Consider the following 13,831-nt stretch of genomic DNA (forward strand, 5'->3'; position numbering starts at 1 on the left):
GGCTCGAGACTAAACCCAGTTTGGGTGACTTGCCCTCTCTCCACATGCAAAACCGCACACTTATCAACTCCAAGCTCCCGATGGAATTACTGAACTCAGTGGTGATATTCAATAACTCCTGCAGAAGTGTAGCATTGGGTGCCAAAAGTTTGAGGTCTTCTCTCCGAAACTGAAACCCTGTCTCTGAACTCTCCAGTAAGGAGCTGAGTGGGTTCAAAGCCAGGCAGAACCAAAGCGGACTCAGACACTCGCCCTGGAAGATACCCCGACGTAAAATTGTTGATCCGGTCATCGACAACCGCCACCCGCTCACCTTGGATACAAAGGATCGTACTCCATTTCCCCATACATTCTCTGAGGAAGTCTTGAACTGTACCATCGACTTTGTACAGCTCAAGGACCCTCAAAAGCCAAGAATGGGGCACCGAGTTGAAAGCCTTTTTATAGTACGTAGTAGTAGTCAGCCGTATTATAGGTCTAAGGAACTAGTTGAGTGATTGCAATAGTAAAAAGGTTCGGAAGTGTCCTCTGCTCAAGAGCCTCTTGAAATTGTTGAGCCAAGGTAGCATGGCAAACCGTGAAGCCCTTCAGCCAGTAATGATGCAGTCCGTCGGGTCCCGGGCTTTTCCAGTTCGGGGCTCGCTTAACTGCACCTACTGGTGCATCCTAGGCAGAGATCGCAACTGGGCTCATCGGTTCTATTCTGGCACATGATTCTTCGATCGCCGCAATCCAGGGACCCTCCTCGTGCTCCACCTCGCTTGACCACACGCTTCCCGAGAAGGCAGTAAGGTCAGCCTAACTCAGACTCTGAGAGGCGGGGCAGGCTGCTGGGTACTCTAATTTTTTGTAGAACCTTTTTTGATCACTTGAGAAGAGGCGATTACGCTGAAAACGCTCGACTCTTGCAGAGTATCGTTTTATGCGGTTCCCCCAGGCAGCGATCATCTGCTCTAAGTAGTTGATGCGCTCCGGCAGTTTTTGGGCTATGTCAAGCTGATTTAACCTAACTCCCAGCCCATTGAAGTCTATTCTAACGGAGCGCACAATCCTTGGCCTTGAGTTGCCAGACTTAAAGCTTTGCAGTCTGCCAATGAGAACTCTAGCCAAGCTGATACGGTGTTCTATCTTTTTCTTCCAGGCTGTTTTTGCACTGCTATTTTCAGCAAAGCGACCAGGACGTCCAGGTTCCTTGGTCTTGACACAAATGAAACGGTGGACGGCCAAGGCCGCACCAAAGAGGACGAAAGCCGTATCATCCAAGCCAGCGCTGCTCTGCAAATATTGAGGCAGCATTCTATTTATTGCCTCAATGACATCCTGCGTAGCTACATTAAGTGTAAGTCGGAAAAGCCGCGGAGGGTTCTCCATAGGCGCGTTCCGGATCTCATAAATCGCCTCTTCTAAAATCCTTCCCATTCGCTCTATATCAAGGGTGACTGTTCCCTCAGTGTCCTCCCCCATAGGCAAGTCTTCAGAACTGATCTCAGTTTCTTCTGGGCCAGGTGCCGCCACTGATACAATTTGCTCTGAAGGTGAGGCTGTCACCTCGGGAATCACCTAAAGTCGTAACCGTTCGAGCTCGGTGGCGTTAAAGATGTTCGAACGCTGAATATACCGAGCTCGATCTGCCAGGTTCTGTTCCGTAAAAGTTAAATTCGGATCAACCAACAAGAACTCGGGATACATTACAGCTCGGTAGCCAGTCCTTCCGGTTTCCCGTCCTGTAGCCCTGAAGTACGCACGCATGACATTCTCGTTCATGAGAGACGTCCATCTCATGCGACGCACACCACCAGCGGCGGGCTCCGAAGATTGGACCCCAGTGGGCCCTGTCGGCGCCAAGCCCTCTGGTGGGGATGATGGATTGGTCGGCCGGCCAGATGGTAGTGGCAGTCGACTAGTGTGTCTGGCGGTTCGCATGCTGCCACGTCCAGCCCCAGCCCCAGACGCGCTCTGGCGACCCCCAAGTCGCGCCCCTATACGTTCACTCTGTATTTTGTCCATCATCATTAAGAGGAGGGGGGGGGGGAGTTGTAGATACATCACTCGGGAACCACTCAGGTTCCCAAGGAGGCCGTTCTAAGCCAGCTGGCTCACGTTGGGAGAATCCAAAGGTGGTAATTGGTTCTCCAACTTCCCTTAGTCGCCTCTTACGACACCCTTGGGACAGAAAGGGGTGGCAACATTCTACCCCGCCGGTGCCACACGGCCAGTATTATTATTATAACTGACAACTGCTAAATGGAATGAAATGACTAATCGCCTGTTCGAGAAGCAATTCTGTGATTACACGTTTATAATTTGGATTGGAGAGTTGATAAAGCAGCTGTGGGAGATGGTAAATTTTTGTCCTTTTTCCCTGAAAAAAGGTCTCCAGTCCATGCTGGTCGTGCAGAACGCACTTCTAAATTTTCGTTTTTTATTTACGCATTAAAAATTTAAAATTAAATATGATATGCTTTGACGGTGAAGGTAAACATCGTGGGGAAAGCTACATGCCTGAGAGTCCTCCATAATGTTCTCAAAGGCGTGTGGAGTCTGCTGTCCACCAAACTGCACTTGGCCAGTGTGGTGGACTACGGCCAAAGCCCTTCTTATTCTGCGAGGAGACCTGAGACCCGTAGTGGGCCGGTCATGGGTTGATGAATCAATGCTTCATACAATTTCCACCTCCATATAATCTCCACGATTCAATCTTCACCTCCCCTTTATAAACAAAAAAAGTGTAGGAAAAGGGTTTAACTGAGACCTGTTCGGGATTTGAGTATAACCCTTTCTTACCCTTGCCCTTAAACTCTCTTCATGTCATTTTTAATTTTATCATGTGATTGTAGTGTTTATTTTAATTTAATTTGACATTTAATTAACGTTGATCTTTTTAATATCCTTGAAACAAATTTGCACACTATTAATTTAGTAGAATGTTATGCTCTCTAAACTAACTATATTGTTTACCAACATCTTGATATTGTACAAACGTTCTTGCAAATAAATGATTATTATTATTATTCTACATTTTTAAGTTTGAATAAAATAGGACATACCCTAAAATCTATAGGTACCTATTTTCAGACATCAACGAGATCTGTGGAAAATTTCAGCCCGATCCTTCAATTAGTTTGGGCTACACGTTGATAGATCAGTCAGTCAGTCAGTCACCTTTGCCTTTTATATATACAGAAGATACATAGGAGGTTTTTTTAACGTTTTTTGTCTTTTTCACAAAACGAAGTGTATAGCGAATAGTTTTTTTAGTGATATTTTATTGTCGGATAGATAAGCGTCGAGGTCGTTTTAAGCGCCACTTTGTTTTTATAGTTCTTGTAATATCCAAACATGAGTTGTGAAGAATGAATGAATGTTAAAAATATTAATTAAAATGAAAAAAAGGATCGGCTTTAAAAAAGCTCCAATATAGCGTACATAATTCTATTAAACACGCCCTTTCATTTTATACCTATATTGACTATTGAGGTAGTTATGAAAAAATAAATCATGTCATTTTGTAGCGGCGGCCATCTTGGACTGATTTTCATCGAATATAGCTAAGAACATTCCGACAAATGCACTCTTCAAAGGCCGAAAGGGCCGAAGCCCTAACCTCCAGTCTATCACGTTAAGTAAAAACAGAGAAGAGTGTGAACGAGTGAGTAGTGAACTATCACGGGTATCAGAATTCCAAGTGGATTATCAAACTACGTTAACTTACTCGCGTGGAAGTTAACTACGATTACGACACACATCGCCATCAACGCAGTGACGTGCATAGAGGGTATGCACAGGGTATGCAGATGATATAAAATGAAGGAAATCTCCAGTACGAGTTATAAAAAACTTAAGGATAGGCATTGTAAGAGTTATAAAAAGCCTAGCCTTAAGTATTTATAATTCTTTTCTTCATTTTGTATAAGATTTTCTTCATTTTGTATCATCTGCATACCCTGTGCATACCCTCTATGCACGCCAATGCCATCAAGCCCCAAAGTAAGCGTAGCTTGTGTTATGGGTACTAAGATGACTGATGAATATTTTTATGAATAATATACATAAATACTCAAATATACAGATAAACAACCAGACATTGAAAAACATTCATGTTCATCACACAAACATTTTCCAGTTGTGGGAATCGAACCCACGGCGTTGGACTCAGAAAGCAGGGTCGCTGCCCACTGCGCCAGTCGGCCGTCAACTACGTCCACGGGGAGCCTAAAGCTGAATCGAATGAAACAGTGTCAAGTCGTTCAGTAATCAAAGACCTTTATCCAGCGACACATATGTGTAGTTATATCTTGAAATAAATAGACTTTTTAATGGATAAAGCTAGCAGTATTGAATTATGTAGCGTCGGTTACGGTGGTTTGCGCTGAGTGGATATGCGAGGTGGATAGGTCGAGAAACTTATATAATGAAGTTAAAAAAGGTATTTATATTACTTCTTTATTATAACGTGATAGATTTATATTAGGGCTTCGGCCCTTTCGGGGGACCAAGTTCTATCCCCGGAACGCACCTCTCATCTTTCGAGGTTATTTGTAGTATCCCTATCCCTACTAATATTATAAATGTCAATGTAAGTTTGTTTGTTACGCTTTCACGCAAAAACTACTTAACCGATCCTCATGAAACTTTGTACACATATTCTTGGAAGTGTTAGAAGTAATATAGGATACTTTTTATCCCGACATTAATTTCGGTTCCTTTGGGAGAAGGGATGAACTCCAACAAATTATAACCCATTTGAATAATTATTTTTGTAATATAGAGGTTATGACATGTGTTTAATTTTGTCCAAATTTTGGTTGGAGATAGAGAACAGAACTCCTCAGGGGACAGCAGCAAACCCCTCATTTAAGGCTTAGCGATACTGAATACTTTAAACTTTTCTAGAACTACAACTAAATTTAATGCCACATAAAAAAACAAAATCGAACACAGACGAAGTCGCGGGCAACAGCTAGTATGTTTTATATTGAAGCAATTGAAATATTACATTTAAGGGTGAAGAAAAACATCGTGAGACAACAAAGCTGAGAGCTCTCTATAACTTTTAGACGTAACGTGGGTTGAAAATGATGATTATTGATTATGTTTTAATTACGTTAAGTTTTAGTTCTGTTATTTAAAAAGTCAAAAGTCAAAAATATCTTTATTCAAGTAGGCCCACAGGTGGCACTTTTGATGCGTACATAAGAACCACACGGTAGTGAGATGATGGCGATAACCACATTCGTAAACTTAAAACTAAAGCTACGAGGGTTCCAAACGCGTCCTGGTCTAAGAAGAAGCCCACAACAAACTTAGCCGGGTGTTAGCTTTTTTTTTTTTTTTTTTTGTTTTTTTTTGTTGTTTGTTTTGTTTTTTTTTTTGTCATTTTATTTATTTAATGAAATTTTAACTTCGTATTGATTTTGAATTGAACATGCCGATATTTTAGTAACGAAATAATATTGAACGGCGCATATGTATATTTCATAGGCAATCAACAGAGGCTTCATTTTTTATACAAACGAATTCAAAACATTCAAAGTGTTTTCTTACGACAACGCTGTAGTACCTGCGCTACGCGACGCGTACTTAATAAAGTTACAGGAGCCACATGATTTTAATTTCGCATGTGATGTTAGGGCTGTATCTGATATCTTTTAATAAAAACTATGGCAGGGTTTACTCAAAAACTATTAGGTTTTCGGTTTCACATATACTAGTTGTTTCACACGCGTTAACGGGTCGCCTCCCACAATGAGAAGGGGAAAAGGCTGGCTAAGTGCGGATTGGTGGACTTCACACATCTTTGAGAACATTATGGGGAACTCTCAGGCATGCAGGTGATCTCGTGAGGAATCACGATGTTTTCCTTCACCGTTCAAGCAAGTGATATTTTAATTCCTTAAAACGCAAGTGACTTAGAAAAGTTAGAGGTGGGATTCGAACTCGCCCTCCGAAAGTGAAGTCGAATTCCTGCCCACTAGGCTATCACCGCTTTTATGACCGATACTGAGCCCAAAACTGTTCTGTCTGTCTTTCTATCTGTCTGTAACATGGCCTCGCATTACGCTAAAACTTACTGAATACAAATGAAAATTTGCAACGAGGTAGGAGTTATTAGACATAGGATACTTTTTATCCCGAAATTCAGCCCAGTTTCTTTGGGACAGGGTAGGAAAGTGTTTGACGATTTTACAAAAGGTAACTCCGTCAATTGTTAACCTACTTATTTGAATAATTCTTATATTCCACACGAAACAGATCTTCGGCAATGTACCCTCAACGCACGCTTCGCTCCTAAACCGGAGCATCCTCAGGAGATGTTGACTTTACAATGACTTAACAATTATTATTTGTAAAGTCATCATCTCCTGAGGCAGGCCGCGATTGCTAAAGAGTCGCAGGTTCAAATACTGTCGGTTCCAAATATTTTTATATGCGTTTTAAATTTATGAAATCGATAATTCCTCCAAGTGTAGGTAATAACACTAATAAAAATTATAAAATTATTTTTGTACTCGATAGTTTTGCCCAAATTACGTGTTGATTTATTTATACTCTTTATTTGCACACAAATAAAAATACAAAAAAAGAATAAAAGAAAACACAGACAGAAGAACTATACAAAAGGCGGCCTTATCGCTTTGTAGCAATCTCTTCCAGGCAACCTTAGGATAAGGAAAACAAAAGGATAACATACTGCAGGTTGTGCATATTAAAAAAAAATACATACTAATACTTAAACTAGATTACACAAATAAAATGTTGATCTGATGAATATGATTGGAGATAGCTTGGACCTCACTGGCGTAACGGTAGCGCTGTGAATTTGAGTAGGAGGTCCCGGGTTCGAATTCCTGAAATTTGGGAATTTATTATTTCTGAATTTTCTCTGGTCTGATGTGAAGCTTTTGCCGTAGCTTGTTACCATCCTACCGACAAAGATGAGCCAGATGAAGACAGAACTCCTGCTCACGGTACAGCTCTCAGGTATCATAATGTTTTTCTTCGCCGTTAAAGCAAGTCATATTTTTGACGTGACAACGTCTTATAATTCGATGGAGCCGGCTGCACGCACGAAAAAACATGACGTATGCGGCGTTACCTCGCTCTGAGGCGTTCCATCCAAGGCTTGAAGTGCAAGCGAGAGCGCGGAACGAGCGACAAAGAGGCACAGTCGGCCTCCGCGTTCGACATCTGTCTCTCTCCTACTTGAGTGAGCGATGCGTCCGCGTGGACAGCTTCTATACAATAATACATTTACATGTTTTCGGCAAGGATGAAGTGATGTGGTGTCAATTGTTTATAGCAACGATAATATCTATTAAACAAATAAAATTAAAATTTTCTTTTGAAAAATGCAACCATTCCATCAGTATTTTCTTACGACCTTGTCACGTTCAACTATCGTCAGTAAGCCGACTTTACAGACAACCAATTTTTTTGCTACATTATTGTTTAAAATTTAATTACTTTAGTTAAAATAAAGCAAATAACTCATGATAATTAATGACTCTTTTTTTGTAGGGATTAATATTTTATGCCTTAAAATTAAAAAATGAGAATCACGTCATTATAATTTTAATTTTTTTTTCGACAAAAAAGTTTTTTATTCATATCAAATGGATATGTAAATTATGATTTCGCGTACGTATTTTCACCACCGTCTAAATACTTAATTTGGAAACCGTTTGCCTAGAGTAGCTACGAAGGAAGGTAACTATTTTTGATGTGAAACATCTATAGGCGGAGGGTAAACCTGATTTTCGGCGTGGCGACACAGGCCGGGGCGACGCTTCGCCCCGCTATTTGATTGAATTTTTGTATTTCGTATGTAACAATAAAAACGAATTTTAATTTTGTAATAAAACAGAAATCATTATTAACCGTCTTACAAAAAGGAGTGGCTATCCATTTAATTGTATTCTTTTTTTATTTGTGCGACAAATTTGTAATGCTTATCTTTTCATTATGCAATATCTGCAGTAATTTACAGAAAACAATTTCGATGTTACACATCTGCGAGGCGTCCTGTGACGGCTCACACGTATTTGTGTTCTACTTGGCAACGACTTCAAAATATAGTGGAAAATATTTATTTTCAACTTCTTATTTGGTATAGTTTTTATTTAAAAAGCATTAATGTTTTTCAGTGTCTGGGTGTTTATATGTATATTCTCAGTCGTCTTAGTACCCATAACACAGGCTACGCTTACTTTGGGGCTAGGTGGCGATGTGTGTATTGTCATAGTATATTTATTTATTTGAGATCAAATTTGGTCATGTTACGAAACGACCTCCCTGGCGCAACGGTGAGCGCTGTAAATTTTGAGGCTTTGGCCGTGGCTAGTTTCCACCCTGGCGCCTGGACGTGCCGCTAAGCGATTTAATGGTCCGGTGCGATGTCACGTGGGAACTGATTAGGGGTATAACTGCCATACTCCGTAACAAGTTAGTCGCTATCATTACTTACCACCAGGTGAGATTGCAGTCTAGGGTTATTCTACACACTGAAAAACATTAATGTTCATCACACAAATATTGTCCAGTTGTGAGAATCGAACCCACCGCCTTGGACTCAGAAAGCAGGGTCGCTGGCCACTGCGCCAATCGGCCGTCATAGTCAAGCGAGTGATGTGAAAAAAAAAGTGTAATAAAAAAATTAAAAAAAAACGACTAAAAACTCTATTGTCGATACCAGGTGTATGTCATCGGCAGCCTCAACTGGATATCGTTCTCAAATGGCTTCGTGTACGGGCAGGTCGCCGGACTCATCAACTCCCTCCAGAAGCAGGAGGGCGGGATACACCTCAGCGAGGGGCAAATATCATTGATAGGTATGACTATTATGACAATTGACAATAAAGGTGGGGTCCCACGGCCCGTGTTTATCACAGGCCAGGCCGGACCGTAAGACGCCTGTCGATGCTTGTGCGGCTGATTACGTTTCACGCCGTGCCCAAGGTGTGTGTCAACCTGTACGGTGTACCGGCCTGTCGTTACTGCCAGTCATTTTTCTTTTTTAACTCCGTGACACCCATAGTTCCTTCTTTTAAATTAGTTTTTATCCGTTATCACGCATCATGGACATCGTTCTTGTTTTTATGCTGTGGAGACGAGCTATTCCGAAGCGCTGGTTCGTTTTCGTAGAGAGTTAAGAACTAATACATGATGGACTGGACGAATATTAAATCGTTCGTCCAGTCCATCATGTGCGTGTACGCGCACGCGCCGTCGCAGGTAAAATGAATGAGTTAGAACCGACGCAGATGCGCACGCACAGGCCACGGCAGGCACTGTCGCGCCGCGCCGCACCTCGCCTTTGAACTTACCGACTCCCGACGGATCGGACGGGCGGCTACAGGCTTCATCGGGCGCGGATGTTCTCATGGCCTGTCGGTCTGGCCTGGTACGATCTGGCCTGTCATAAAACGGGCCGTGGGACCCCACTATGGAGGGTAGAGGTAAGGAGGATCATCTGTGTATATGAAAAAGTGTCGTCAAAATGTATTAAATTAGGATGGCGCCACATTTGCATCAAGGTAACTCTTAAAAGAAGCGCCAAATATAAATATTGTTAGAGTAGGCTTGAAAAATAAACAAGGAAGTAAGGTTATATTTACCACAATATTTTGTACAACGTAAGTTGTTGAAATACTCAATAATTAACTACTTTAGTCGATAATGACATTAAATTTTTTAACTCGGCATACTTCAATTCATCTACGATTGCTACATTCATACCATACCGTGTGCATCCACCAGCGCCATTGTGGAGGATTTTTGAACTGTTATTTAGCGCATACACTGGACACTTTTTCAACTTTTCTCCCATATAAGATGACTCTCCTTACCTCTACCCTCCATAGACCCCACCTTAACAAAGAGTATTAAAGTATTATAGTATAGTAGTAGTAATATTGTAATAATCTAATGATATATGATTAATTTATTCTTAGTGAGATTATTTATTTATTTTTAATTATTTATTTATTTACTTATCTTAATTTATGTACACATTTAACTTTATAATGTTGTAAATTCCAGTTACTTTAATTGTAATTGAATTTAAATTGGTAATTATATTTATTTATTTGCAATTTAAAATTTAACCAAGGCCGTGGGTTCGATTCCCACAACTGGAAAATGTTCGTGTGATGAGCATGAATGTTTTTCAGTGTCTGGGTGTTTATATGTATATTCTAAGTATTTATGTATATTATTTATAAAAATATTCAACAGTCATCTTAGTACCCATAACAGAAGCTACGCTTACTTTGGGGCTAGATGGCGATGTGTGTATTGTCGTAATATATTTATTTTTTTATATTTCAACAAATAAAACTGCATAAACCAGCGATCCGCCATGAGAGGTGAAACGCTGTATGTAGTCACGTCTATACAACGTGTAACGGAATTACGAAATAATATTGAAGGATGCATAAGTATATTTTATAAGGAATCATCCTGCAAAAATAATAACACAAAAGAAACATTTTTATTTAATTTTTCCATACAAATTAATTTAAAACATTGCAAGTGTTACTTGGTACTTATGACAACCCTATTGAAGATAATAGACCGACACTCGCATAGTACCTACGCTACGAGACGCGTACCGTACCTAATAAAGAGGCAGGAGTCGCATGATTTTAATTTTACATGTGAAGTTAGGGTTGTATCTGATTTCTTTCAGTAAAAACTATGGCAGTGTTATACTCCGAATGATTTTTCTAAGATAAGTTTATCTCTGATTCATAAGGTACCTCTAAAGCCTCTGAAGTATTATTTCGGTTTTCATTTATACGTTGTATAAACATTATTTAGTACCGCTCGCGCTTGTAGTTCTAAAATCACTGCATATATCAAGTATTTTTTAGTTTATCTCTGTCGTGTCGCACTTATAAGATCTAATTACATTGTTTTGGAATGCACGACAAAAATGGCGATAGAAAACTAACGATAATATTTGTTAGGTTCATTATTTTGGAAAAGAGAGAAATTTATATAGTAAATTGACAATAATTTAATCTTTTCCAGCCTCCACAATGACCATTATGAACCTCTTTGGCACAGCTTTAAGCGCGATCATCACGGACAAACTTGGCAGGCGATGGCCCTTTATCCTCTTTTCCATTCCACTGATGATGAACTGGATCCTCCTTTACTACGCAACGGAATTGCACCATTTTGTGCTATCAAGGATCATAGGCGGCATATCCGTTGGTGCATTGGTTACTTTGAATATATTCGTCACATCAGAGTACACTTCGCCTAAAACGAGAGCATTTTACCTCAACATGGTGACTACCCTCGCACCGGCTTTGGGCACCAGTTTGGGCCACGGAATCGGAATATTCCTGCACTGGAGAACTTCGGCGATTATCGGAATATTTCCGTGCGCTTTGGGAATATTACTTCCTTACTTTTGGGAGGAGAGCCCGCATTGGTTGGCTTCGAAAGGTAGGTTCGAAGAATGCCGCGAATCCTTCGGGAGATTGCACACAAGAACACCGAATTCGGATCGGGAATTGAAACTGCTGGTCGAAATGGAGAAAAGCAAGTTGGACTTGCTGAGCAAGTCCAACAGCGTATCGACTTTGAAGCGTCTCTCTCGCGTTCTCAAGAGGAAATACTTCTGGGATGTTTTCGTACTGAGTATTTTTATACACGCATATTTGGCGGCGGCTGGAAAATTGGTATTCAGTATTCTAGCTACAGTCATCCTGGAAGAGATAACTGGTACTCCAGACGTTTTACTTTACACGTTATTCGTTGATGGCTTTATCGTCATAGGCTCTTTTATGTCGTGTTTATTGATTAGGAAGACGTCTATGCGTACACTGTTGTTTTCCACTGGATTCACTGCGAACGCCATTTTAATACTCTTCACTTTATGCTTCTATTTCCGGAACGGACAAAGCTATTCCAACTGGATCAATGTAGGTTTACTGGCGTTGTATTTTATCACAATCAACGCCGGACCGTATCCTTTATTAGAGGCGATATACAGCGAAATGTTTCCTTTAGAATTGAAGGTGTACATTTTCACGCTTTCCGCTGTAGTACTCATCACTGCTTTAACTTTATCAATTATTCTATTGCCATTTATTGTTAGTTGTGTCGGTTATCACGGATTATTCTTAATGAACACAGCAATCATGTCAGTTAGTCTTGTTTATATTTGGTGGAGGCTGCCCGAGACGAAAGGTAAAACGTTGCAAGAGGTCGAGGTTTACTTTAAGACGAATAATTTTAATGTTGAAGAAGTACTGACTTGTAATGAACAAACGAAAGCTTTAATATAACAGTTGAACAGAAGGGTCTAGAACATAGAGTTTTATCCCATACTGTGAAAGTTACCAAGAGAAGACAAGACAGATAAAATGGATTCCAAAATCCATGAAAAATCTGGTTTGTTATTATTTTTCCTTTTATTTCTTCTCCTCCAAAAGGATTTTGTCGTGACCCAATATGAACTTAATATAGAACGGACCGGGTTAAAAAATGTCTGTCATTGATGCAAAAAAAAATTAAAATATTCAATATTCATTTATTTCAAGTAGACCTAGTTTATAAGCACTTTCTAAACGTCAAATCAGAATGCTTGTAGTGACTACCACCGATTCAGAAGGCAGATTCTACCGAGAAGAAGCCGGCAAGAAACTCAGCAGTTGCTCTTTTCCAACATCAACAATTTACATTTTAACATTCATTTTCTACCTTGTGAGAGATGAAAGCTTCCAATCCATCTTTACATTAATAAATTCATTGATTGTATATTAACATCGCTGTAATAGATGTGTTTTAACATAGTGTTGAATCCTTTGCAATTCATTGATAGGTCCAAATTTATGGATGGATGAATGGATGAATCGATTTTAGAACCATTATTGCCCAAGGTCAATTTTATCTTACTTATACAACGTACTTAAACAATCTTTTCATTACTTTTTAGTGTACATTATGTTCTAAAAATTTAAAAAAAAACTATCGCAATATAAAGAGTTCTTTTTTAGTCTACAAAGTAAAAAAAAGATTATTTACATTGAGAGACAAGTTAGAAAAAATAGACTGACAGAAAAGATTTGCGAGTTTTTGAAAGTAAATGAAATTATATTTTATTTTTACGCATATATGCTCTAAATATATCATTGACATCATCATCATATCTTCTCCCATCCCATTACCTGCCCACTACAGAGCACGGGTCTCCTCCCACAATGAGAACAGTAAATATATTAAGTAAGTAAGTAAGATAGAAAGTAAGTATAAAGATTTTCAAGTTAACCAACATACAGAAAAAAACTTCACTTAATTACATTAATAAGATAACAGGAAACTCATGTATATAGTATGTTTAAGTAGGTATAGAATAGTCATAATTCTATAAAATAAGCGTTGATTTAATTACTGTATCTAAACGATATGTTAAAACGATGACTATGTTAAAATTAACAATAATTAGGCATTAAATTGTTGAATAAGTAGTTTTATTTTAAGTTTAAAACAAAGAAGTTTTTTTATGGTTTTGTATTTTAACGTTTTTTTTTTTTGTGTACATTAAGAATAAATTATTTTAAAACAGTTAAAGTTTCTCTATGATAATAAACTTCCGATGCTTGCGAAATCGTTCGTTTGTAATATATATATTTGTAATATATATATATATATATATATATATTACATATTCGTTCTAATTATTTTTTCATACAAAAATTCATCCCCCATTTGAACAACACTTGGATGGAGTAGTATAAATTACTTCATCAAAGGTTTGACAAAAGGCTTTGAACAAAATAACTTTTGCTTCATGGCTACAACAGGCAAACCTGTGGAC

At 39.1% G+C, this 13,831-nt stretch overlaps 1 protein-coding gene across 1 annotated transcript; it reads left to right on the top strand.

The window, feature by feature from the left end:
• The first annotated feature begins 6,935 nt into the window (after positions 1-6,935).
• Positions 6,936-12,299, top strand: LOC120635553 (probable metabolite transport protein CsbC). Its single transcript, XM_039906568.1, has 4 exons — positions 6,936-6,968; positions 7,988-8,107; positions 8,693-8,828; positions 11,032-12,299. The coding sequence occupies exons 1-4, from the start codon at positions 6,936-6,938 to the stop codon at positions 12,297-12,299; spliced, it is 1,557 nt and encodes a 518-aa protein (XP_039762502.1).
• Positions 12,300-13,831: the final 1,532 nt, after the last annotated feature.

Source organism: Pararge aegeria, chromosome 27, assembly GCF_905163445.1.
Source record: "Pararge aegeria chromosome 27, ilParAegt1.1, whole genome shotgun sequence".
NCBI classification, from domain to species: Eukaryota; Metazoa; Arthropoda; class Insecta; order Lepidoptera; family Nymphalidae; genus Pararge; species Pararge aegeria.

Bases quoted from the DNA above. Each gene is read 5' to 3' on its own strand.
- LOC120635553 (XM_039906568.1), top strand. From the start codon at position 6,936: ATGAGCCAGATGAAGACAGAACTCCTGCTCACG. The intron at 6,969-7,987 runs GTACAGCTCTCA...AGTAATTTACAG, and splicing joins AGACAGAACTCCTGCTCACG to AAAACAATTTCGATGTTACA. The intron at 8,829-11,031 runs GTATGACTATTA...AATCTTTTCCAG, and splicing joins GGGGCAAATATCATTGATAG to CCTCCACAATGACCATTATG.